Source organism: Podarcis bocagei (genome assembly GCF_964188305.1).
Source record: "Podarcis bocagei genome assembly, chromosome: 13".
Classification (NCBI taxonomy): Eukaryota; Metazoa; Chordata; class Lepidosauria; order Squamata; family Lacertidae; genus Podarcis; species Podarcis bocagei.
This window is the reverse complement of record NC_138138.1, coordinates 19,265,331-19,292,859: the sequence shown is the minus strand read 5'-3', so window position 1 is coordinate 19,292,859 and position 27,529 is coordinate 19,265,331. Positions and strand designations below refer to the sequence as shown.

Here is a 27,529-nt window from a genome sequence, read left to right as displayed (position 1 = left end):
CCTTCGGGTAGTGATAAAGCGGGATATCAAATCCAAACTCTCTCCAAACTCTTAGTCCTACGTAGCCTTATTCTCCCTTTGCCCCTCCACCTTAAGTCTTCCCATACCACATAAAAATCAAGGAGGGGGTGGGGAATAGTTTTATTAATAATCCAGAGTGTTACAGTCATGAGGTCACAGCTCTTGGTGGCCCTTCAGCGTCTTGACTGCTTCTTCATAGTCTTTGGCGCTGGCGATACTTTGCCGAAGAAACTCCACAAACTCCTCCCGTGAAAGCTTGCCATCCTAGAGAGGAAGGGGAAACAGAGAGGAACCACAGAACCTCAAGAGAGCAATGCTTAATCCAAGTCACAGGGTGAACTAGACATTACAATGGAGCTGCAGGAAACACGCCCGCGACTGGTTTTACATCAACAAAAAGTAGCTTGTGGGAGGAGGTTTAGTACGCACTACAAGCTGTTGGTTTTCTGCTCTCAGTTGACCCCCTTCAGGTCATCTGCACCCTCAAGAGGGTCTCAGATGAGTGTTAAAAAGGTAATATGGGCTTGTGGGAAGCACTGTGTGTGTGTGTGTGTGTTAGAATTTTGCCCCTCGAGAAGCAGGAGCGGAGCCTATCTGAGACAGTCAGTGGGTCCCTTGAGATCCGCAAACATTGAGCACAACATTAGCCCTTGCAGAATAGATTGAATGCCACAATAGCCAGGGGAGGTGGGTTGAGCATAACGTTTAAGCTGCCTCCTTCTGTTCGTCCTTTGGAGTGTAAGACACAATTCTGTAGTGTAGCAAGCTTCACAGTGCTTTGTCGAGGTGGGAGTGTGTAGGCGAGCAGGAATGGAGTGTAAAAGAAAACCCACCCAGGTATGCCAGTCACCACTAGGTTTCTCAGAAAGCTTAAGCAGGCCCTCATACCAATAAATAAGAACAAAATTTCCTTCTGGAGTGTGCTTTGTCCCCCACCCCACCCCTTGGCCCTCAGTTGCAGGAGGATGCCCTAATGTACGTTCCCCTCCCGCTCGGATCACAGCTCGTCATGATCCTTTGTCAAGTCTTCGCCGTAGTTGGTGGCCTGGCTCCCCACAAACATGTTCCAATTGTCCAAAATCTCTTCCTTGGTTATTTTGTCATCCTGCGATGGGGGAGGAAAGGGAGGAGAGGAGAGAGAGAGAGAGAGAGAGAGAGAGAGAGAGAGAGAGAGAGAGAGAAAAGGGAGGCAAGCAGAGAAGGACAGAATTACAACCCAATTAACACCCCTGGTAATTTTATTCTGAACTCCCCACCCCTAAATTGCATTTGCCTTGTTAGTTAATTACATATTAAGGGACTCGATTATTGGAATCATTCGAGTTACGGTACCTGTTCAAGATTTGAAGGAAGATGAGAGAAAACAGGAATGTCACCATCACACTTAATAGTCCCTAGCTACGGCGCACCCCCCCCATTCAACAACCAGGAAATACAGAAAGAACCTTGTATAGAACTTTCTACCCTTCCCTCATTTTAAGACTTACTGCAATCCTTTGTGCGTGCTTCGAGAATATGTGCAATCCTATGTGTGTAGGATTTGTTCCTAGGTTAAGTGTGTCCAGCAGGGATGGGGAACCTGCAGCCCTCCATGTGTTGCTAGACTACAACTCTCATCGGCCCCAGCCAGCAGTCAGGGATGATGGAATGGGGTAATCAGCATTTGCAGGGCCACAGATTCCCCATCCCTGGTGTGTGGGATTGCTGTTTTAAGTCCTTAGATAAACCCTGGAATTTCACTACAATATGTAGAGATGGCCACCAACTTGGACAGCTGTAAAAAGGGGGCTAGTCTTACCCTCTGTGAATTCGACCTAACAATGCCCACAAGTCCTGATGGCAATATTAGAGGCAGCGTGTCTCAAATACCAGTTGTTGGGATCAAGGGCAGGAGAGCACTATTCACTCATGCCGTGCTTGGGAGACTTCCCATGGGCATCTCGCTGGCCAGTGTGTGAACATGAGCCTTCAGTCCGATCTAGCAGGGCTGCAGTCCTTTACAAACCTACCTGGTTATACACCGCACTGAACTCCATGGGACGTACGCCTGTGTAGGCATGTATTTTTCTTTGAGGAAGAGAATTGTGGAGGGTGGTCTAAGGGATGCTAATTCGGTTACTTGCAAGCTTCCCTCCTGCCTCTTTTTATAATGGACAACTTGGGAGAGGAACTTGGGCAGCTTGCCACAGCCCTGGACAAAATGTCCACTATATTGGAAGGCAGACAGTTTATGCTTCCTCCTAAATCCTCAATGTTCCGATTTAATTCCTTACAAATTTAGGGCTAGATTTAATTGTCTTCCTTCTGTTGTTCTAGATGACTGTTTTGGGGTACTAATACATGTTTTGGGGTATTAACACATGCTCAATTTGTGTGCAACTTTTACAGAGATAAGCGAAATAGGTTGTTTACTCCTATCCTATTAAAATTGCCAGGAAGGACTTTTGAATGGTATTTGGCCTATATATTTGTCTGGCATGAACAACATTGCTAGATTTCTTCTTTCTGCTGCAAAGACCCATAAAGGGAATTCAGTATTTTAATTGTACCTTAGCTTGCTTCTGTCCTTAGTTCATATAAGTACCATATATTTTTAACTATGTGCAGAGTTTAAAAAAAACCTGTATGGTTATCACTTGTTTTTACCAGGTCTGTGACAGCCTGATAAAATTTGTATTGCATTTTAAGCCCAGCAGAATAGTTTGCTCCCCATCAAAAGATACTGCAACCCCAAGTGCAAGAAAGCTATTTGAGATCCTGTTTTCTACTCTCCCTTGGGCAGAAGTGCAGAGGGTACCAAAAAGGTATTTTCAAAGCATAGTTAGTCCAAATATTAATGAGCTCATTTGATGGGCAAATTGAAAATCTCCCTCCTTAGGATGAAATCCGTTTCTTGTCTGACATTGGGGAACTGGGGGAAAAAACCCCATCAAAGGCAGGACTGAACACTGTTGATCTAGATTTCCTGTTCCAGAAACTGGCTTTGTTTATAGCCTTGAGCCACTTACCAAAATGGGATACTCAAACAGGAAAGCTCTCCCCTGCTAGTCAAAACTGAGCCAGACCTGTACCCATAGATAGAGTTTGACTGTGTGCTTTCCCCCCAGATCAAGCCCATTAGCTCTGACTTTCCAGAGATAAGAAATATGCTCTGTGGTTGCTTAGCAACCACAGGACCCATTTCCATCTTTCGCAAACCAAGAAATACAGCCTCTGGTTTGAGGCAGAATGGCTATGACAAGCAACAGCAGGAGTTCTGGCTAGGCCAGGGTCAGGAATGGTGTGGCACTCCCCCAAAATAATGGTTCTCCCTTCATTCGGATGAGAAAGTATGGGGATGGCAGCTCCAGCTGTCAAGAGTCTCGCTTCTGTTTTTATGTAAGGAAGGCAACTATGGGAGGAGGAAATTTCGAGTGGGGAAAGTGCCTAGGGGAGGGGTGCTTCATCCTTTCCCTACCTGCCATTTCTCTGCTTCTGCTCATCTCCGCCAAATGGGCTCGCTCCCTTGCAGTGTTATAAAGGTGCAGGCATATGGACAACCCCATGGGAAGCAAGCACAATTTGGAAGCAGAGAAATAGCTGGTGGGGAAAGGATTAAGCATCCCTTCTGCTGAGACTCATCCATTCTAAATTCCCACTTACTGGACAGGAGATTTAGAGTGAAAGTCACCCTATCAGTACTAGGACTTAAAAAGCTTCAGCTCATGTTACCTGCACATAGGTGTTCATCTCTCCTGTTCTAATACTTCACCCCATCCAACTCTGCCTGTAACTCACCCATCTTTCTCTCTTTTCCTTGTCTACTAAAAGCAAAACAATCCTAGTGCCTTCCCCCTCTGGTTTCCTTTCCGTGCCTGGTTCTACCCTCACCTTATCCTTGTCCGACTCGATAAGGAGGTGCTTCGACTCCACCTCGGCGTGGTCATAGTCTGTTGGCAAGATCCAGTGCCCGATCTCTTCCCGATCCATTTTGCCATCTTTGTTGAGGTCCCGGAAATCCAAAAACTGTTGACGCTCCGTCTTCACCCAGTCAGGTTCGGGCTCCCCTGTTTCAGGACTGTACATGTCGCCTGGTCAGAAAACAGTTTGGTGTAGGGGTTAGCGTGCTAAGACTAGGACGCGGAAGACAGCGGTTCAAATCCCAACTCTGCCAAGAAGCTAACTGGGTGACTTTGGGGTGCTTACAGTCTCTCATCCTACCCTCACAGGGTTATTGCGAGAATGAAATTGGGGAGAGAATGCACACCACTTTGAGATCTTTGGAGGAAAAATGGGATATCAATGGTAATAATAAGCAAAATAAATAAACCTGTTCTTTTTCTAAAAGACAGTTGCCACTATTATTTGGGAAGACCAAAGCAAGTGGCCCCTCTCTCAAGTCAACTAAGTCCTTGTTCAATAAGGGGCAGGGGCCAGACAACCTTTTCCCTCTCCCCACAAGAAACCTGCCCCAGAGAAACCAACAACTTAGTTGAGAGAGGCAAAAAGGCCAGACAATGACTCTGGACAACAATGGCACTGTTTAATAGCATATATGAAAATGGAGGACAGCCTTTCACAACTACTGGCTACACTCAGCATGATTTGGAAAGACTGACTCGATTCGTCTTAGCAAATCAGCTAAGCTACCCGTTCTACCAGATTTTGGAGGTTTTTTGTGTTGCCGTTCTTACTGAAAGGCTCCTCCAGGTGGCATTCTATTCAACACTCATCATCTTGATTTACTTGCACAATGCTTATGTGGAGGTTAGACTATGCCCTGTCTTTACTGAACATTTTGTTGTGGTTCTATGCCAGTAAGCATTCCTCGATTTGCTTGTGGGGTGTTTGATTTATAAATCAAATGAAGTAGGGTTCTGCCAGACTGTCAGTATTCTGCAGGAATATATATATTCCTCTTTCCTAAATAATAATAATTATGCTCTGCCCTACGACCAGGGCACTTTCCTAGGAGTCAAATTAGGCAGGTGAGCAAAGAAACAAATCCTGTGCATTCACAGCCCTTCCATCTTACCAAGATATTCTTCTACTTCGACAAAGCCATCCCCGTTCTTGTCGATGTCCTCAATGGTTTCCTGCAGGGGAGAAAGGAAAGCAGCTTACACCAGTGTGGTGGATCATGATAAAAGGAGATACATCTTCCTCCCCACAGAGACCTGTGCATGGAGGACACCAGAGCCCTGCCAAACTCAAGAAATAACAGCAACCATTGCAAGAGGCGATTTGTAATCATTGCTGCTGTTTGGTATGGGATGTCTGCAGCAATGTGGGAAGGTCCTGAAAAGTGAATGGGGTGGAGTTGGGGAGGACTAAATGGCTTCTTGCTATGCAGAATAGAGACCATTCTTGTCACTTGCTCCATTCAGTTCAGTATTGCTTGCTCTGACTGGCAGAGTCTCAGATGGGGTTCTTTCCCAGGCTTGCCTCAAGATGGCAGAGAGATTGGACTTGGGACCTTCTGCCAAAGGGCTCTGCCACTGAGCCACAGCTGCTTTCCACCTGCTTTAGCAGCTCACCTAGAAGGACGTTGTGGAAGTGGTGGGATAAAGTAAAGGTAAAGGGACCCCTGACCATTAGGTCCAGTCATGATCGACTCTGGGGTTGCGGCGCTCATCCCACTTTATTGGCCGAGGGAGCCGGGGTACAGCTTCCGGGTCATGTGGCCAGTGTGACTAAGCTGCTTCTGGTGAACCAGAGCAGTGCACGGAAACGCCGTTTACCTTCCCGCCGGAGTGGTACCTATTTATCTACTTGCACTTTGACGTTCTTTCGAATTGCTAGGTTGGCAGGAGCAGGGACCGAGCAACGGGAGCTCACCCCGTTGCAGGGATTCGAACCGACGACCTTCTGATCAGCAAGTCCTAGGCTCTGTGGTTTAACCCACAGCACCACCTGTGTCCCAGTGGTGGGGTAGCCTCCCCCCCCAAAAGCCATGGCCAGTTGTGGAGAGGAAAAAAGAGGTTTTGGACTGGGTGCAGGGAAACAAAGAGCAACACAAAATGGCTGCCATCTAGGCCTGTGCAGAGCTTGTCCGAGGCCCAGGGCAGGAGTCCCTGGTCGACTGGGACGCATGAGGTGTTCTTGGCATGGCAGCGATAAGTCCGGTAGACCCCCCTGGCAGGAACCCGCCAGCTGGCTAATTCCTCTGAAAGCCACAAGAGAAGAGTCAATTCAGGGCCATAGCTGTCAACCTTCCCTTTCCCCCCAGGAAATTCCCTTATTCCAGGACAGTTTCCCGCTGCTATCCCAGATTGTTAGATATCCCATAGACTGTCCCCGGGACAGGTGAGGCTGCTGATCCCTTTCAAATCTGAAAGTTGACAGCTATGTTCAGGGCCCTGTAGTTTGTTAATGGTTTATGTGAATTGTAACTCTGAGAGAGTTAAACTACAATGACCAGAATTCTTTGAGGGGGGAAATGCATTTTGAATGTGCTTTATAAAGGCATAGTGCATGTGCAACCCTAGTCTACCAGAGCCTTCTCCTCCCACCAAGCGTTCACCATCTCCAGCCTCACCGTCACCACAATGTCCTTCATGTAGTCGAACGCTTCGGGGTGGAGGAAGGCTGTGAACTCCTCCCTCGTCGCGGTCATGTCCCCATCCTTGTCAGCTGCCTTGAACCGCCGCTCATCCCGGGCCAGCATCTTCCGGTAGGAGTGCTTGTCTTCCAGATCACCAAACTCCTCTCCTAATGGCATCAAAGGCAAGAAGTATACGTGAAGCCCAAGGGTGCCACGTCACGCACAGGCATTCCCACCATGGGGGGTGGAGAGCAAGGGCTTGCATCACTGGTTCTCCCCCTTTTGGGAGTATAGCACCTGCAGCAGGGAGCTCTTTCTGCTCCCTGCACGATCTAGAACCCTGACTTTCCAGGGTTCTAAATCACAGTGGGATTTTACACGACTAGGTGACAGTCCTTGCTGCAGATGTTCAGCTTTCCCCCTATGAACCTGCCAGGACACTGTTAGCATTTAACTCCTCCGTTGCTGGATGTGTGATTGTTATATCACATGTCTGTGTTTACTTTCTAGGCTCGGAAAGGGTGAGAATGGAAGCTAGTCTTATCTCTTCCATTCCACTGTACTTTTGTACTTTCTTTCTTTCTCTCTCTCTTGGAGAAGAAAGAGGAGAGACGCCATGATTGTTTGTGCTGAATAAATACTTAGAATGAACTTGTGCTTAATAAATACTTAGAATGAACACACCAAAACTCTGTTAAACTCTGCTGATAAGAGTGTGCACATAGTCTTCAAGATATGTGTCGCTGGTGTGCACCAGGACTGATGATTTATAGGTGTCCTGGGGTTGCGCTTCATCAGGAAGATGCCGGAGAGGTCTGCCTCATCCTGGGGGCTCTGTGTGACCCCCTGGCGTGTTCCGACAGACCCAAGATAATCATCTGAGGCCATTCTCAAGGGCGGCCCAGAGGGCGACAACAAGAGAACAAGCCTTCTCTGTGGTAGCCCCTTGTTTAATGGAATGCTCTCTCTAGGAAGGCCTGCCTGGCACCAACCTTTTCATTGTTTTAGCAAAGGTTCCCCCCCCCAACAGCTGGGCAGCACCAATGATACGACTGTGCCGTTAAATCTGTTTTTTCAATAATGCTGATGGTTAATGGGACCAATGTTGCCCTCTCTCAACCAGCCTGTGAGTCCTCTGTGCATTTCTGGGAGATGAAACTGGCTTCTCACAGCCAGCTGGCTTGCTTCCTCAGAGCTGGCACTAGGAGGTCACAAAACTGCCAGAAGCAGAGAGAGGCCAATGTTTTGCCCTCTCTCCTTCCCTCCCAAGGCAGCAGGCCAGCCCTGGGAGCCCTGGCCAGCTACAACTAGGTTGCTAGCAACAAGTGATGGAGAGCAAGCAGATTAGCTTGAGCCCTTGTCCTTGTGCCCATCAGCCAATTTCGTTGGAAACTTATTGGCGTAAACAGATCAGAGAGCATTTGGAGCCTGTTATCCCCAGATAACTGGACATTTAAGACAGAGCCAAGCTAAAATCCCTCAGAAGGCCTTCCCCCAACACCAGAGAGGATTTCTGAGATTTTCCTTTTTTTCTGCTTGCCCTCTTAGAAAGAGGAACTTTCTTCAAATATCCTCCACAATTTTGGTGGGGGGTGGGTGCATTCCCCTCTCCCAATGTTCCAGGATGATGTTAGAGGAGGAAAGCATGAACCAGCATTTTACCATCCACTCCAGTTTCTTAAATAATGTAGACATATTTTGGCCTGGGGTCTCAGGCTACTCCATAACACTACTCGGACACAAGATGCTTTTTTTATATGCTGCAATGCCAGCCATCCCCTCCTGCTAAACAGCTCTTCCACCTGATTCCAGAGTTGAACTACAACCTGCCGAAATCTCCCAGGTGGCCGACATCCACTACACACCCTTCCCACTCTCCTGTGCGTACACACAGCACTTCCTCTGCCCACACCTTCATAGAAGCCATAAGTGGCATTCTTGAACTCAGTCCAGGTGATGTGGCCATCACTATTCTTGTCATAGTCCTTCCAGTTCTTGTTCACATTCTCGTAGATGTAGCGGTTTTGAGTATGCTTGATCCATTCCTTCAGCTCAGGCTGAGTCACAAAACCGTCCCCATCCCGGTCGATTCGATCTACGATTTTTCTGCAGAGGGAAGGTTCAAGAACAAAGAGGCTTAGAGAACAGGGAAATGGCCAAGATATGTCTGTAATACAAATATGAGAAAGGCCTTGCTAGATCACTCCAAAGGCTCAGCTAATCTAGTCCAGCTTCCTGTTCTCTCAGTTGGTCACCCAGATGCCTTTGAGAAGTTCCAAAACAGGAACTGAACACAATGGAGCTGTCCCTATTTGTGAATCCCAATAGCTAGTATTCAGAGGACCCCTGGATGGTTAAGTCCAGTCAAAGGCGACTATGGGGTTGCGGTGCTCATCTCGCTTTCAGGCGTTTCAGGCGTTTGTCCACAGACAGCTTTCCGGATCGTGTGGCCAGTATGACTAAACCGCTTCTGGCACAACGGAACACCATGACAGAAACCAGAGCGCATGGAAACGCCGTTTACCTTCCTGCCACAGTGATACCTATTTATCTACTTGCACTGGCATGCTTTCAAACTGCTAGGTTGGCAGGAGCAGGGACAGAGCAACGGGAGCTCACCCCGTCATGGGGATTTGAATGCCCAACCTTCTGATCAGCAAGCCCAAGAGGCTCAGTGGTTTAGACCACAGCGCCACCCGCATCTGGCATTACCCCCAGCCTTTAAAGATCTGCATTCACTCAGTTTCCATTTTCTAGAGGCAGACAGACCATGTAGCTTCTGCCACATTCCCAATACACAAAGTAAAAGTTGTTCTCTGACTCTGACAGCCGTCCACCCCGCCTTCCTGCCTCTGCCACCTTGTTTTCTTCCTCCTCTCACCCCTATGCATTTCTTTGGGTTATGGGCTACTCCTGTGATTGGTCAGAGCCAGTTGCCAATCTGAAGCAACCGGGGTCAAAAGCTCTTAAAAATGGAACATTGCCAACATTCTGTCATCCTTCCTTGTCTTTACCTGCCCTCTGACCAGCCAATATGCTGCATTACTCACGAGGAGGACCCTTGTTTGGTGTGAATGTAAAGCTAGATTTAGCTAGTTTTCTAAAAGTGGTTTTTTTTTCGTGCACCGCTCTTTTCCTTTGCTGTCCTCTTTATTTATTTAAACTCTTAATTTAAGTCTGAATAAAGTTTAAACTTTATTTAAAAGCTCCTAAAATGGCCTGTTAGGGTTCAGCTGCCTACAAGACACTGGGTTCTATCCAATCTCAGGCTGCTTACATACCATGCATTTAAAGTGCATGGATTCTCCCAAAGAATCCTGGGAAGTGTAGTTTAATTAAGGGTGCTGGGGGGTCTAGTTCTGTGAGGGGTAAACTACAGTTACCAGGATTCTTTGGAGGCTTTTAATGGATGGTGTGTACCAGCCTCCATCATACAGTGATGGGAATGTGATATAGATAGATAGAGACGACAGACTCTTATATGAGTTGGATTCTATCATCTTACTGTGAGTACTTATGTTTATGGCCTCACAATTTATCTATTTATTTATTTGAGTGAATGGGCATGAAAAACTTCAATGCTTTAACTTCAGTGGGTCTTCTCTGAGTAGAACTTGACTGAACGCAACCCTTTCCCCCCCCTCTCTCTACTGTTCCAGCATCTCTTTGGTCTTATGCTATTTCTCTTTGGGTCTAAGGAAAGTGGACGAAAGCAAGCACCCTGTTCTCTGGGGGCGGGCAGGCATGTGTTTGATGCTCCCTCACCTCAATAACTCATATTCATCACTTGTAGGCCTTGAGAATGGTCCTTGCATCAAAGTCAGAGGGAGGAGAAGAGCTGGTGGCAGCAAACCTCAGCTCAGAGAGGCAGGAGCTAGTACATTTCCTGGCAGTGAACTCCACAGTTTAGCTAAGCACTGTGGGGAGAAGTACCTCCTTTTGTCTGTCCCCAATCTTCCTACATTCAACTTCATTAGATGGTCCCTGGCTCTAGTACAGCGGTACCTCGGGTTACATACGCTTCAGGTTACAGACTCCACTAACCCAGAAATATTACCTTGGGTTAAGAACTTTGCTTCAGGATGAGAACAGAAATCGTGCTCTGGCGGCGCAGCAGCAGCAGGAGGCCCCATTAGCTAAAGTAGTGCTTCAGGTTAAGAACAGTGTCAGGTTAAGTACGGACCTCTGGAAAGAATTAAGTACTTAACCCGGGGTAGCACTGTATTATAACAGAGGGAGAAAAACTGCCCCCCAAATCCAGTTTCTCCATTCCTTAAGATATCCACTCCTTAAGATACACAGTATTCTCATCAGGGGTGCAGGTATAAGGGGCATCTGCTTGCAGGTTGGCACTAATGGGAATTAAATCCCTCATTATCTTCGCAACCAACCTGTGAGAGTTACTTGTCCAAGGCCACCCAGGGCGCTTCATATTCAAGAGACATGAAGGAGACTTCAACCCAATGAATTTTTTTATTACACTTACAGCCCACGCTCCTCTCATTTATTTATTTTTTAAACTCACCTCAATCCTCTGAGGTACATTAGGTTGAAAGGAAGTAACTGGTTCAAGGATAGCCAAGAAGCATCATGACTGAGGGGTGTCCTCAATTGTAACTTAACACCTTAACCACACCACCACATTGGATTTGAGGGCATTTCTTTATTTAACATTATCATTAATTAATTTATACCTTGCACCTTCCTTCAAAGGAGCCCATAACTGGAACCCTTAATCAATGGTAATCCGAACTCGTCTTCCCAGACCAAGAGATCCTAAGGGCTTCAGAAAGTCCTGAGGCAAACTGGAATTTTAGCAGGGGTTCCTCAATTTTAAAAGCCAGTAATGGTGAACATGCTTCCTTGGAAACTAGTGTATCCACGGTTACCAACCTTACCTTGCGCACACACACATGCACATGTAGGTGTTTCATAGAACATCCTTTTAATTCACACAGGGCAAGTGATGAGGCTCAAAAAGCCAGCCCAGGTCCCTGTACGAACCAAATATGTGGCCTATAATATACCCTGGAAACTTCTAGAATTCACAGCAGTTTCTGTGGCAGACATGTTGGGAGCGCTTTAGCACAGGAAAGGCCTGGCTTGAGGCAGGTCGTTCCAGTCAGTTTTCTGCTCCGCCGGGCAGAAAACCTGATGCCTTAAGGAAACTAGTTTGAAATGGTTGGGAGGTCTCATCTCTAAAATTAAGTTTTGGGCCTCTCTGGAAGTACACCAAAGACTGGCTTAGTGGGAACACAAAATCCCTCTTTGTGCATCCAGATGAACGCATGTGGGCATAAAATGGGGGGGGGGGGACGGGACAAGCAGGTGCACACCACCCTACTCCACCCTGGACATCGGGGACACCGAGTGCTCATACCCCAAACTTTCCTGCACTGATCAGGAAGGTCTAAAGCAGGGATCAGCAAACTTTTTCAGCAGGGGGCCGGCCCACTGTCCCTCAGACCTTGTGGGGGGCCAGACTATACAGTGGTACCTCGGGTTAAGTACTTAATTCGTTCCAGAGATCCATTCTTAACCTGAAACTGTTCTTAACCTGAGGTACTAGTTTAGCTAATGGGGCCTCCTGCTGCGCCACCGGAGCATGATTTCTGTTCTTATCCTGAAGCAAAGTTCTTAACCTGAAGCCCTATTTCTGGGTTAGTGGAGCCTGTAACCTGAAGCATATGCAAACCGAGGTACCACTGTATTTTGAAAAAAGAAAAAAAAAGCAACAATTCCTATACCCCACATATAACCCAGTGATGCGTTTTAAATAAAAGCACACATTCTACTCATGTAAAAACACCAGGCAGGCCCCACAAATAACCAGAGATGCATTTTAAATAAAAGGACACATTCTACTCATGTAAAAACATGCTGATTCCCGGACCGTCCGCGGGCCGGATTTAGAAGGCGATTGGGCCGGATCTGGCCCCCGGGCTTTAGTTTGCCTACCCATGGTCTAAAGGAGCTTCTAAGCATGTTGAACAGAAGACACTTAGATACCCATTTAGACCTTCCCTCTTAACACGGAGCAGGTAGGACCATGTGTTCCCACCCCTGAACACTTAATGCCCATTTACGCATTTGAGGAATGTGTGACAGGGCTTCTGCAGCACTCTTTCGTGTTGTGTTTGGCCAATAATAAAAGAGAGTAACACGGTGAAAGCAAGTGCTGTCTCTGGTCAACGCGATGAAATTTAAGGCACTGCACACTTGTCAAATTGCCATATTTTGCATAATGTCTTGTCTAATCGTAATGGGGTCTTTGTGTTATGCTACTAGGAAGGAGTGGGGAACCTGCGGCCTTTGAGATGTTGCTGGACTGTAACTCCCCTCAGCCCTGGCCATGGGCCGTACTGGAGTTCAACATCTGGAAAGGGCCAAAGGTCAACCGCCATATCAACAATGCGCTGGAGAACTCAGGTTCTCCAAAACTGCCCATGAATGACATCGGGATGACCCTCATTCTGTATCAAGAACACTTGGATTATGCAGCCTGTCTAAATCAGCCTTCCCCAACCTGTATGTTTTGGACTACAACTCCCATCATTCCTGACCTTTGGCTGGGGCTGATGGGAGTTGGAGTACCAGGTTGCGGAAAGCTGACCTAAATCAATGCTAGTTAAGGTTGCTTAAAGGTAAAGCGACCCCTGACCATTAGGTCCAGTCGTGACCAACTCTGGGATTGCGGCGCTCATCTCGCTTTACTGGCCGAGGTAGCCGGCGTTTGTCCGCAGACAGCTTCCGGGTCATGTGGCCAGCATGACTAAGCCGCTTCTGGCGAACCAGAGCAGAGCACGGAAACGCCGTTTACCATCCCGCCGGAGCAGTACCTATTTATCTACGTGCACTTTGACATGCTTTCGAACTGCTAGGTTGGCAGGAGCTGGGACCGAGCAACGGGAGCTCACCCCGTCACGGGGATTCGAACCGCCGACCTTCTGATTGGCAAGTCCTAGGCTCTGTGGTTTAACCCACAGCGCCACCCGCGTCCCAGTTAAGGTTGCTTACTGTGCAAAATTTATTCTAGTTTCACTAGCTTGTGAAGATGGGCAATGTACTATGCAAGGCACTAAAGCCTTACCCATAGAACATGGGGAATGCTACTCACGTGTGTCCCCCCCCCACTTAACCCATGAGATGCCATCAACCACAAACATCTCTAGAAGCTTGCTTCTCCTCCCTCAGCTCCTCAAGATGCAAAATTCTTCACCCAACAGCCAGTTCCAATTACCCAAGCCGCTGCTTGCTCTCTTCAGGAGTCAACTGGTCAAACGTTTTGGCATCTTCCTTGCCCAGAAAGGCTTCGTGATCATACTGGAAATCTTGGTTGTCATCGTGAGGGTGGTCGCTCAAGTCTTGGTTATGGTGGACGCGGTCCTTTTTGTCGGGGGGAGGCTTGGCCAAGACCCACGTGAGGCACACAGTCAACAGGCAGGAGGAAAACAGCATCTTCTGCCAAGCCATTGTACACAACTTGGGAACAAGGAAGAAAGGTCAGTAAGGAAAGAAAACACACACGGTGCATATATAAATCATGAGCCAGCCCACTTTGCTCCAAATGGGTCTCCATTCCACACCGCTTCCAAGAAAAGAAGGTGACAAGGGAATATTAGCCGCCATCTGTTGGCTTTTGGGATCCCATGTGCCCTCCCCCCAGGTTTGACTAGCCTTTACCAGGCGCCAAGCCTTTGTCCTGTGGAACTCCTTGCCAATAGAAGATTGGCAGGAGGGCCTCTGCTCATTTTCAGGTGCCTTCTAAAAACTGTGCTACTCTGGACTTTCAAATCTGAGATTGTTTCACATCCAGCTTTTACCGATGTGTTTCTTTATTTTCACTGCAATACTGTATTTTTTGGTTGGTATACTGCCTTGTGATATTTCATAGAATCAAAGCTGGAAAGGGACCATGAGGATCTTCCTAGTCCAACACGACCCCCACCGCAACGCAGGAATATACAGTTGTCCCATATGGAAATCAAACCTGCAACCTTGGCATCAGCACCACACTCTAACAAGCAGAGCTATCCAGCAATATTTTCATAAGAAACTGCAGCCTGGAAATATTCAAATACAGTGGTACCTCGGGTTACATACACTTCAGGTTACAGACTCCGCTAACCCAGAAATAGTACCTCGGGTTAAGAACTTTGCGGTGGCAGCGGGAGGCCCCATTAGCTAAAGTGGTGCTTCAGGTTAAGAACAGTTTCAGGTTAAGAACGGACCTCCGGAACGAATTAAGTACCTAACCCAAGGTACCACTGTACAACCTAAAAAAGATGAAAGCCTGCCTCCCTGTTTATCCTCTTATTTACACACACACACAAAATCAGTCCCGCAATACTTGAATCCTTGTTCCCAGAGTCTCCCCACTACTTTGCCATTTACACCCTGATACAATCCTGCCTGAGATATCTTTGCTCCTTAGCTTCACCTCCCTCCAACATCCAAAGGTCTTCTGCTCCCTCAAAAGGCTCTGTCCCTCCTCCTTCGCTGCCCCAGATACTTTGAACTGCCTTTGAGTACACCTGTCCTGGAGCCACCTCTCACATTTCATTCAAACGCCCTCTGAAAATCCACTCCCACCACAAAGCCTTTGGTGCACACCCCTGGTGCCCATGCCCTGCTACAACTCAGCCCATAACTACGTAAGTCTAAGCACGTGCAACTGAAGCAACCTACATATTGCTTCCCTGTTTACCCCTTTCTCCGTCATCTGCCCTGTGTCAATTTTAGCTTGTAAGCTCCTGTGGGCAGGGACCTGTCCTCTTATACTCCGTAAAGTGCAGTATAACTGACAGTGGAGAAAGAATGCTATTCCACTTCCTCGCATGCCAGGAAGTCCCACTGCCTACATTTCAAAATCATCTGACTTAGCTCAGTTGATTGGAGCGTGGTGCTAATAACGTCAAGGTTGCAGGTTCGATCCCCACATGGGACAGCTGCATATTCCTGCAGGAGGTTGAATTAAGATGATCCTCAGCGTTCCTTCCAGCTCTCCAATTCTATGATTCTCAATATTTGCTACATGCTTCACCCCACTACACTTCTTTTAAACAAGTATTTATTTATTACAGTTTCTTCCTATTATCATCATCAATCCTTATTACGGTCCAGAGACCCAACAAATCATTACAAAGCAATACACAGTTCATACAGCCTACCTCCAGGTTAAACAAGCATTTTGTTCAGAATACAGGGATCATTGGTTTTGCGACCACGGATAAAAACTTTGCCACTGCTAATGTTCTAGGACTTGTCCGGTCTTCCAATAGGAACCTGACATAGTGAGCCTCTGATTTTCCCGGGAAAGGTACCAGCAAGGGTAGTATCAGTTCAGCCCTGGCTTGCTCATATTTTGCACAGTGAAACAAAATATGTTTTATGGAATTGATGTCTTGAGCACACGGGCAAAGTCTGGCCTGGTAGGGAACTCTTCCTATTATTTATATAAGCATTTAAATATTGCCCTCTCAGAAACGCAGCAATATAATTAAAAACAAAACAAAAGCATTAAAAGCAGGACAAAACAATTACTAAAATGACTGGCTACTTGAGAAGATATAAACAAATGCATAAGTCTGTTCGCGGGGGGGGGGGGAGTCTTCAAGAGGTGGCTGAAAGTCAAATGTGAGGATGTCTATGGAATCTCTACTGGAAGAGTCTACATGGGGGCAGCAAACATCACAGACTTCTCAATATTTTCCCAAAGAGCTCAGTACCACATGCATGGTTCTTTACCAGAACAAGCACCCCGGTTTCATCACCATAACGCCCAGTGAGGTAGGATGGGCTGAATAAGAATGATTGGCGTAAACTCATCCAATGTTCAGTTTTGAACTTGGTTCTCCCCCGTCTCAGTCCAACACTCTAACCACTAGATTCAGGTAGGTAGCCGTGTTGGTCTGGCGCAGTTGAAATAATAATAATAAAAAAATAGTCCAGTAGCACCTTAGAGACCAACTAAGTTTGTTCTAGGTATAAGCACTTCTTCAGCTGAAGAAGTGTGCATGCACACGAAAGTTTATATACTTAGAACAAACTTAGTTGGTCTCTAGGGTGCTACTGGACTATTTTTTAATTTTGATTCTAACCATTATCTCTCAAACACCATAGATAAGATGCCCCCAAGCTCATCAATTGTTTCCACTTTCCCATACCAAAGAAACAAGGAGCGTCCACCTTCTTTGATTCCGTTTCACCCAGCCATGCACGCAAGTTTCTCTTTTAGAGAGTGCTGGGAGTTTTGACCCACAAAGAGAACCCAGGAGTCCCGGTTTGTAATCTGTTCTCCTACATACATTTTAACCCAGAACACCACTGGATCTCTTGAGCTCTAAGGACCTGGAGTGAGAGATGAAGTTCTGAAACAAGGACTGTGCCTGCTATTTCGAGGGCAAACTAAAAAAAGGAGAAGAATAAATTCAGTAATCCCAGCAGCATAGGGGAACTAGGCCAGTTCCCAACTGTGCTGCCCAAAATACAGAATGTTCAATTCCTGGAGGCATCTGAATTAAAGCTGTCCCCACTTTGCTGGGAACAAAGCTTATTGAGGATGAAAGTGACAGCAGAATCAGAACAACACATTACTTCCTGGGCTGCGGTACAAAGAAGACACATCCCATGCCAAATTATTTAAACCACTAGCAAATGCAACTTTGGGGCTCGAAACAAGCTGTACACCACTCCACTCCTCCATCTCCCAACTACTGCTCTTCCCTAACCCACACTTGCAGACTACAGCGCCGCTGTGAAATGTGCAAAACTAAAACCGAGCCCTTCCAGATATACAAAGCGACCTGCCTCAGAAGGGAAGCAGAGCTAACATGCCAAAGATAGAGAAAAGGTAAACACAAGCGACTTTCTCCTCCAACACTGCAAAGACTTTGGAAGCCCCAACTTTAAACAAAGACAGTGTCTCAGAATAAGGGGACACTGGTAACTACGCTCCACACTGAAGAAAGGAAGGGAAGCATGTTTAACCCCAGGACAAAAGGGGAGGGGATTGGCATTTCACACCAGGAAACGGGCTGGATGGAGAAGCGGGCTCTACGGCAGGGGTAGCCAACGTGGTCATCCCTGACTATAGGCCATGCTCACTGTTGGGAGTTGCGAGACCAACAAACTCCCCGAAGGCACCACGTGAGATGTCCGTGGCATAAAGGATGCGGGTCTGAAACAAACTTCTGGGACAATACAGCCTCCCTACGCCGCCCCCAGAGTGCCTTAGCAGTGCCCTCTACTTTTGCCCAACCTCAAGCACCAATTCTGACCCAAGAGCCGCAACAACCCAAGGCGCAGCGCAGCCACGCTGCTCTTTTCCGAGGGACACAAGGGGGTAGTTGTGGGGCAGGCGGGGGATGGGGGAAATGGAAATCACAATTCCTTCCGTTCACCGCGGCATCGCGGTAGTCTGCAAGCTCAGCACCTATCAGGATGCCCCGACTAATTGAATCCGCCGGGCATTGCACGCTGCAAAAAAGGAAAATGCACAATCCGTGCATTATTATGCCCGCGTGTCTCCAACAAGAGCCCTCCCTCCCACGCGTTTTTCGCTCCCTATTAAAGACCCCCACCTTCCTCAGGGTCTCCAGCAGGCCCCTTCCCCTCTCCTAAGTCGAGGCGCCCACCTCTCCTCCGCGCCTCTGAGCCCCCCTTGCATGCAACCCCGCACCCCCCAGCCCCAGCATGCAAACCTCTTGCAAGCGTGCCTCTCCCAGCTCACCAGTAGCTGTAGCCCGCGCGATGGATGCTCCCTCTGCAAGTGCCGCCCCGTCTCATCTTCAGCACGGCTGGTGTCTCCCCGCCCCGCCCTCCTGCCCGCCAGGGCGACGCCCCTCATCCCCGCAGAGCCCAATCGGAGGCCGCCGTCGGCCCAGGGGCGTGGCCGAGGGGCTCCGGGACTGGCCGGCCGGCGCCACGTTGACACAAAGTTCCATTCTTCCCACAGTTCCCCCCCCCTTCCTTCGCCCCCCCCCCAAGTTACAGCAAGGCAGGGCGGGCTCTGGGATCCTCTTCTTGTCGACCAACGGCAGAAAGACACCTACCCCTGCCGCCACCCCCCAGGGCTGCTCCAGCCCCAATGATCCGCCGCCGCCCTTTAATTCCCCCCCCCCCAATTTGGCAATCGCTCTGGGGTTTCAGTAGGTACGAAATGTGGGCCTGGGGCATATAAAAGGGCAGCGTGGACGGGGGGGGGGCGGCGGGCGTGCAGCCTTAAGCACAGCGACCTTGCAACCCCCATTGAGTGCAATCATGGAAAATCACAGAGCTGTGGAGTTGGAGGCGCTCCCCAGGGTCATCTAGTCCAATGCAGGAATCTCAAATCAGTTTTTGGCTTTTCCCCGTTGGGTGGGGCTTAGAGAGCCCGTTAACTTTCAGCTCCAGTCCCTAGATGCCTCCCTTTCACCTCCCAGGAAGTTTTGCTGCCTGAGGCAAAGGACAAGATAAGATAAAAGTAAGCACACAGACATCAACCTGATCTGCACACATTGAAACTGATCTGCTTGGCATTTTAACCTTACTTTGACACTGGCACCGGGAGCAGCCTGAGTCAGACCATTGGTCTGTCTAAGCTCAGGGATGTCTACTTGCAGCAGCTCTCTAGGGCAGGGGTCGGCAAACTTTTTCAGCAGGGGGCCGGTCTACTGCCCTCAGTCCTTGTGCGGGGCCAGATTCTATTTTGGAGAGAGAGAAAAATGAACGAATTCCTATGCCCCACAAATAACCCAGAGATGCATTTTAAATCAAAGCACACATTCTACTCATGTAAAAACATGCTGATTCCAGGACCGTCCGCGGGCCGGATTGAGAAGGCAATTGGGCCAAATCCGGCTCCCGGGCCTTAGTTTGCCTACCCATGCTCTAGGGCAGTGTTCCCCAACCTTGGGCCTCCAGCTGTTTTTGGACTACAACTCCCATCATCCCTCGCTAGCAAGACCATTGGTCAAGGATGATGGGAATTGTAGTCCAAAAACAGCTGGAGGCCCAAGGTTGGGGAACACTGCTCTAGGGGATCAGGTTCAGAGTTTCTGGGACCTTCTGCATGCAAGGCAGAGGCTTTACCGCTGAGCTAGAGGCTTAGAGGGAACAGAGCAGGGGTTACCACCTGTCCCCCCAGCATCCAGCAACCACCCAACACTTCGCTGTCCTTCATGGTAAGGATCAAGTCCTTGCCATCAGAAGTCAAGGAAGGAAGAGAGGTTTGATCTGAATAGGTTTGGGTGGTGCTTAAGTCTGCATAGAGTAAGTCCGATATTTCTGTAGGGTTTACCCGCTGCCTTGTGGGACATCTTTGGGAGGCAAAACAGCTAAGGATTAAATCCTACACAAATCCAGAGCGGAGTCCCTAAGACAGTTGGATGGTGCTTTGTAAACCCCCCTCCTGCAGCCAAGCTGGTGCTAAATGTATTGCTCTGCTTTCCTTTGGACCACATCAGCGAGGCTGAGAGGGGGGGGGGTCTTGTTGTCTGGGCAGCCCAGGACCTCCACACACACTGCCCAGTAGTGCGCCCCCGAGAGATCACTTCAGTGCTGCGAATGCATCAAAAGCAACGCAGGAGGCAGCAGTTACGAGTTGCCAGTCTCTGCAGCCACAGCAGGCGCTGTGATTCTCCAGTGGCTTGACTTCAACCCTGGAGGCGCACTCTATTGTCTCTCGAAACGGATGCCAACTCTCGAGGATTTTTGAAGTGTAGTGTGGGCTGAATGTGGCAAGGCTCAAGTCGGTTGCTAGTTCCTTAGGGATGTAGGAATCAGTTTTATGGCTTGTCAGATCCCTGGTCTGTCTACCTTAGAACCGTCCATCTACACTGGCTGGCAAAGGCTCTACAGGGCTTCAGGCAGAGGTCTCCCCCAGCCCTGCTCGGAAGTGCCCATGGGACTTTCTGCATGCCCAGTGAGCTGTGGTCCTTCCTTATTTACAGGTATGTTGTTGAATCTCACCCACAAAACAGTGACAGCCCTGATGCATCTTGGGCCCACACCAGAATGTTTGAGGACAAAGCCGCCTAAGGTAAGACAAGGCAGGAGGCCCCAGCAGCCACAAGTGGGAAGTCTCTTTCTTTTTTGGGAAGCGGGTTTGTTGCGCAAGACCTCCCAATCCACTGTACTTGTGCAACCCAAGTTTGCCATCGTGTGAAACAGCAACAGCAGTGCAGGTGAGTTTTGGAAAGCAACACTGATTCCAAAATGCGTGCGGGCAGCCATTTTGCTTCCCAAACCGTGGGACTGCATCTTTCTGCCCTCCAAAAGTGTACTGATTCCTCTTCTGCCTTACTTCTTGTCTGCAAATGCTCATCCATATCCGCCATTCTGGATACGTGGAGAATGATACTCCACAAAGGTGGTAGAAAAGCACATCACATCATTATGGGATGGTGGCCGTTGGGGACATTTTATTGTAGAACTGGGTCAGAGAAGGAAGATCAGAAAGAGTTTTGTTTCAGATGGAAGGCACGCTTTAGAAATATTGTTGATTTTTTGGACTGGAAAGGACCCGAGCTAGCAAGAGGGGAGCAGAGGAAAATGGCTTGGCGCTTCCATCAGCTTCTATTTAAACAAGGGATGAGGGAGCCCAGGCCATGGTGCCTCTATGCCTCTCTACTTGACCTTCAAGACTCGACACAATCCACACCCTTTCCTCTGGCACACATCCTTTTCCTGAGAGGTGCCCCTCACCAGCCGTGTAAGGGTGTGCGTAGAAACTAGGTTACTTGTATACAGAGGCAAAATTTTCATTTGCTGCTTTGTCGCTTTCTCTTCTGTGCCCCCACCCACACCACTGACATGCTGCCCCCAGAAGGCTTAACATAATACAATGCGGTCCTTGGGTTGGTTTGAGCTTATCTAGAGACAGCTGTGGGCAGGATTCCTGCATTGTAGGGGGTTGGTCTAGATGGCCCCTGGGGGTCCCTTCCAACTCTACAGTTATATGAAAAAGATCCCCCCTACACACTGCTGACTGAAACAAATGGATATACAGTGGTACCTCAGGTTATAGACACTTCAGGTTACATACGCTTCAGGTTACAGGCTCCGCTAACCCAGAAATAGTACCTCGGGTTAAGAACTTTGCTTCAGGATGAGAACAGAAATCGTGCAGCGGCGGCGGGAGGCCCCATTAGCTAAAGTGGTACCTCAGGTTAAGAACAGTTTCAGGTTAAGAACGGACCTCCAGAACGAATGAAGTTCTTAATCAAGGTACCACTGTACCTTTCTCCAAAGTACCCTGCTATTTCTGAGTGAGAAACAACAGTGAAGGTGTAGCCTTCAGGCTACACAGGGTGTATGCATATGTAGCAAGTAGTGGGTGCTAATGGTTTGTGAGCAGAAGGTATTTAAAGCAGCAGAAATGCCAATATCCAAAAAAAGTGAGTGGGAGGGGGGACGTTTCACAGGAGGCTTTGTAATTCACCTTAAGGTGGGCATTCCTGGAACAAGGAACTTCAAAGAGAGGCTGCACCTGTGAAGCTGCTGATTTCACAATTCACCAAGAGGTTTAATGCTCTGTCCTGTGGCTCAAATTAGGGTAAAAAAACCCAGCAACACTACACAGGCAAATTAGCTGACCAATGCCAGGATCTTTGCGTTATCAACTCCAACCCATTTGTGTGGTGTTTATGTGAACAGCCACTTTAACATAATTATCCACGGCTGCTTTTCTGCATTTCATTCTTTTGCTGATCTCACTGTTCTCAGTCCCACCCGTGCCCCAGCAACCTTGTGTATATCAGCCTGCAATTTAAAACGAGGCTTCGTGCATCTGATGAAGTAGGCTGCAGTGCTCAGGAGCAAGCCAGCAGTAAATCACACAGAGTAAGTGAGGTTAACTCTTTACAATCGTACCTTGGTTGTCGAATGCCCTGGAACTCGGATGTTTTGGCTCCCAAACGCCGCAAACCCAGAAGTGATTGTTCTGGTTTGCAAACGTTCTTTTGGAACCCGAACGTCCAACGGAGCTTCTGCAGAGTTTCCTGCAGCCGATCAGAAGCCGCAATTTGGTTTTTGAGCATTTTGGAAGTTGAACGGCCTTCCAGAATGGATTTCTTTCGACTTCCAAAGTACTGTTGTTTAGTCGTTTAGTCGTGTCCGACTCTTCGTGACCCCATGGACCAGAGTACGCCAGGCACTCCTGTCTTCCACTACCTCCCGCAGTTTGGTCAAACTCATGTTTGTAGCTTCGAGAACACTATCCAACCATCTCGTCCTCTGCTGTCCCCTTCTCTTTGTGCCTTCAATCTTTCCCAACATCAGGGTCTTTTCCAGGGAGTCTTCTCTTCTCATGAGGTTGCTGAAGTATTGGAGCCTCAGCTTCACGATCTGTCCTTCCAGTGAGCACTCAGGGCTAATTTCCTTAAGAATGGATGCGTTTGATCTTCTTGCAGTCCATGGGACTCTCAAGAGTCTCCTCCAGCACCATAATTCAAAAGCATCAATTCTTCGGCGATGTGTCTGTGTGCCTGCCTTTGCTACTCCCACTTCATGCCTCTCCTGGTCCTGGGAGACCAGGAGAAGGGGAGCTTGTCGCAGCAGGAGGAGGAGACACCCATGACTTTTCACCAGCCTGACTCATCTCTGCCTCTTGGCCTCCCTCCTCTCACAATCCTGCTTCAGCTTCTGTCTCCAATTCTGGATTTCTCTCTGCCACAGACTCTCCCTGCTCACTAAACCCTGTTACCCCTTCAGCCTCCGACACCTCCTCTTAACATTGTCATTTGCCTCTTGCTCTGTTATCCTCCCCTCCCCACAGTTCGTTGGGGCTATGCTCATTTCCCTTCTCTCAGGAAACATCTCTTTCTGGAGAAACATCTCTCTGGATCTTGGTGGCAGTCTCAACTGAGCTCCTGTAGTATCGGTTGTTTCCACAAGGTGTCAGACTAGCACCACCTTCCCTGACCCATAACTTCAACTTCTGAACCTGTTTGCACCCATAATCCAGTTTCCCTTTGTAGCTACTGGGAAAATTGCCTTGTTTCTTTATATAACATATTGTAATTCTCCTCCACTTCCCGATTATGACCTTGCGGGCACCGTTATTCTGCCTAGAGCGCCTTACGCTATGGAGAAGCTCAAAAGCAGGCATTGAACACCGTAAACATTCCCACAGATTTAATTTCTGTCTTCCTGACTCCAGCCTAGAGATTAGCAGTTTGTGGCTCTCATTCACATGCTGCTAAACTCCAATTCCCATCAGCCTCAGCCAAGATGGCGAATAATCTGGGACGATGGGAGTTGGAGTCTGAGGAGATCTGGAAGCCACAGGTTTCTCATACCTGATTTAGGTAATTACTCCGAATTCAGCTTCGAAACCTTCAGACATCATTTGTGCCCTGTAAGTTTTTCAGACTGGAATTTATAACTACTTCTGCCCCTCCAGCTGCATGCATTCAGGCCAGGATCTGGACCCACAACAGGTCTCACGCCTGTGGGGCTCTCTGGGATTCTAGCCACAAAGAAGCATCTTATGTCACTGAGCTTTTTTGGAGGTTATCCTAAAGTCAACAGCTCCTGTTTAAACTGGGAAATGCCTCCCAAGTGTTTGGCTTCCTTATATAATTCTCAGGTTACTCCTGTTTACAGAGAGCTCTAGGGGGAACAGCAGAAGTACCCACCCCTGCTATTGGTTTCCTCCCTTTCAAGGAGCTTCAGCCTTTGGTTTCCACCCTCCAGATTAAATGAGTCACCATGGAATCCTATGTCTGTCTACTCAGAAGCAAGCCTGGTTAAGTTCAATGGGACTTACTTCAACAGAGTCTCTTAAAGGATTGCTGCTTTCCTGAAATCAACCACCAGCAACTTCAGTTTCTAACCATGATTCTATCCGTTTAGAAGTGGGGGTAGGCTTCTGGCAGGGCTTAATTGCTTAATTTTATCAGTTGTAATAATAATAATAATAATGAATTTTTATTTATACCCCACCCTTCCTGGCCAGAGCCAGGCTCAGGGCGGCGAACACCAGTAAAGTTACAATAAAAACATAATTGGGGGGGCAGTTTAAAATACGGGTTAGAATACAATTTAAAATGCAGCCTCATTTTAATAGTAGCCCATAGATCAAAACCATAAGGGGAGGGAAACATCGCAGAAAAATGTCAAGTCCTGCAGGGCCCTATTCTCTTGTGACAGAGCGTTCCACCAAGTCGGGGCCAGTACTGAAAAGGCCCTGGCCCTAGTTGAAACCAATCTAACCACCGTGCGACTAATTGGTATATTAACCGGTTATTTTCTAAAGAAATGATCTCTATTGAGATTTCATAGGAAACAGGCATGAAACAAAATCAACAGAACAGACAAAGAAGAAGAAGAAGAGTTTGGATTTGATATCCCGCCTTTCACTACCCTGAGGAGTCTCAAAGCGGCTAACATTCTCCTTTCCCTTCCTCCCCCACAACAAACACTCTGTGAGGTGAGTGGGGCTGAGAGACTTCGGAGAAGTGTGACTGGCCCAAGGTCACCCAGCAGCTGCATGTGGAGGAGCGGAGACGCGAACCCGGTTCCCCAGATTACGAGACTACCGCTCTTAACCACTACACCACACTGGCTTGCACATTCGAGTAACGCAATATGACACTGTACTTCAAAACGCCACAATTTAAATTAACAAACAAAATCCAAGAGAACTCGGGGAGGAGCCGGCACTGACGAAAAGTACAAACAAAATCCGTTAGGCAGGATTCAGTTGGCTAATGCAAGCCCTCCATAGTGTAAAAAGGTAAAAAAGGTAAAGGACCCCTGACAGTTAAGTCCAGTTGCGAACGACTCTGGGGCAGTGGTGCTCATCTCGCTTTACTGGCCGAGGGAGCCGACGTTTGTCCGCAGACAGTTTTTCCGGGTCATGTGGCCAGCATGACTAAGCCGCTTCTGGCGAACCAGAGCAGCACGGAAACACCATTTACCTTCCCGCCGGAGCGGTACCTATTTATCTACTTGCACTTTGACATGCTTTCAAACTGCTAGGTTGGCAGGAGCAGGGACCGAGCAACGGGAGCTCACCCCATCGCAGGGATTCGAACCGCCGACCTTCCGATCGGCAAGCCCTGGGCTCAGTGGTTTAGATTCAGTTGGCTAATGCAAGCCCTCCACAGTGTAACTTGCCTCAATAGAGGTTGTTGTAGTAATCATCCACCCTTGTTTGCATAGGATATAAAGGGCCACCCATATGACATCTTTCTTAGCTATCCCTCTGGTGACATGATTCTGGTAAGCCATTCTTTCCAACAACGCCGTGTCCCATATTTTATCCAACCAACCTCGCATGGACAACCCAGCTCTCTTGCAGCGACCCACACTCTCAAAGCATGCAGCTGCCAGCAGCAGAGCCACCAGGTGCCAACAGATTACTGTAGTTGTGGGTCGTCAGGAGATCAACTCTTTAAAAGCGCTCCTCCTGGTGGGCAGGGTGAGACGAGATAAAAGCATTGCTTTGAATGAGGTGGGATGTTCTTTTTCCCTTCGGTTTTTCGAAGTCGTCGAAGCTGGAGTTACAGCTTCGGGAATAAATCTACGGAAGGGCCAGAGAACATGTTTTGCATGCTCAAAGTCACAGGTTCAACCCTTAATAATAAGAAATTTTATTTATACCCTCCCCGGCCAGAGGGCTAACACCAGTAAAATTACAATAGAAACATAATTGGGGGGGGGGGGAGAGACCCAATTTAAAATACAGGTTAAAATGCAATTTAAAAAGCAGCCTCATTTTAAAAGTAGCCCATAAATCAAAACCTAAGGCGAGGGAAGACATAAGGGTCAGACTGAGTCCAAACCAAAGGCCAGGCAGAACAGCTCTGTCTTGCAGGCCCTGCGGAAAGATGTCAAGTCCTGCAGGGCCCTAGTCTCTTGTGACAGAGCGTTCCACCAAGTCGGGGCCAGTACTGAAAAGGCCCTGGCCCTAGCTGAGGCCAATCTAACCACCTTGCGACTTGGGACCTCCAAGGTGTTGTCATTTGTGGACTTTAAGGTCCTCCGCGGGGCATACCAGGAGAGGCGGTCCCGTAGGTACATGGGTCCTAGGCCGCATAGGGCATCTCTGCATAAGGCTAAGGAAGGCCTCTGCCTGAAACCCCGGAGGTCTGCTGCCGGTTGGTGCATGCAACAGTGAGCCTAATGGGGACAGATGGTCTGTCTTTGGTGTGAGGCCGCGTCCTCTGTTTCCATCTTCTCTGTTTGGTTGTGTTAACGGAAAAATCTGAGGGCTCCCTTGGACAAAAACAAAGACACCAACCAGGATTACTTGGAGCAAAACAGCAGCCTGTAGGCTTGGCCTTTATTGAACTGTTGCAACAGGGTGCTCCCCTCACTTGCAGGAGAGAGGAAGGACCCAGAAAAATGGTGTGCAAGGCCTTATAAAGACTTTTGAAATTGGCACCCTGTAGATCAAGACCACCCCCAGAAACATCATACATACATCACAGAAGGGGTGTAACCTAAGACCACCCCTCAGATACATCACACCTACATCACAGAAAAGGCGGTCCAAAATAGAAATTTTAATATTGTTTTTCTCCTGTTTTTGTTTATCTCCTGTCTGGCAGGTTACTTGATTGGATATCCTGGGTAACCTGGCCAGTCTTTTGTAATGATAAATACTTAGTTCCTGGGCCAGGTCACATGCTCACACCCTATTCAAACACAGACATACCCTTAAGACAGGATTTGTGAAGGAAAAGACAATGGGGAGGCTTTTCCATTTTGACCTTGCAGAGAAAAGATTTGGTCAGTTTAGGAATCAAAATGGTTCCCGGTTGGCCTTCCTGTGCTGATCTATGTATGTGCTTGGTTGGTACGCTTATGAACATTACCATATATCTAAGACCATAAAAGTCCTATCACAGTTGCTTTTAACTCGCTTCCCAACTCCCCCTCCCCGACCCACAGCACAGCTTCCCACCCCACCCCACCTCATCTCCTGATGTGCTGTTCCTCGTCTCAACTCTCTTGACTGCTCCCATGCCCATCTTTCCCATCTGGTTCTGCAGTCCC

The 27,529-nt window shown here is 48.2% G+C and overlaps 1 protein-coding gene across 2 annotated transcripts; it reads right to left on the bottom strand.

Annotated features, from left to right (window-relative positions):
• Positions 1–126: 126 nt before the first annotated feature.
• On the bottom strand, positions 127–27,519 carry RCN3 (reticulocalbin 3). Of its 2 annotated transcripts, none has more exons than XM_081166741.1 (7): positions 27,448–27,519; positions 13,785–14,026; positions 8,457–8,650; positions 6,539–6,711; positions 5,036–5,096; positions 3,892–4,091; positions 127–285 (listed from the first exon to the last, which is right to left on the bottom strand). In XM_081166741.1, exons 1-7 carry the CDS (start codon positions 27,511–27,513, stop codon positions 175–177), a joined length of 1,047 nt encoding a protein of 348 aa, XP_081022867.1. In that variant the 5' UTR covers positions 27,514–27,519; the 3' UTR covers positions 127–174. The 2 variants fall into 2 exon arrangements, with proteins under 2 accessions (XP_081022867.1, XP_081022866.1); XM_081166740.1 differs by lacking the exon at positions 27,448–27,519 and adding an exon at positions 18,276–18,407.
• Positions 27,520–27,529: the final 10 nt, after the last annotated feature.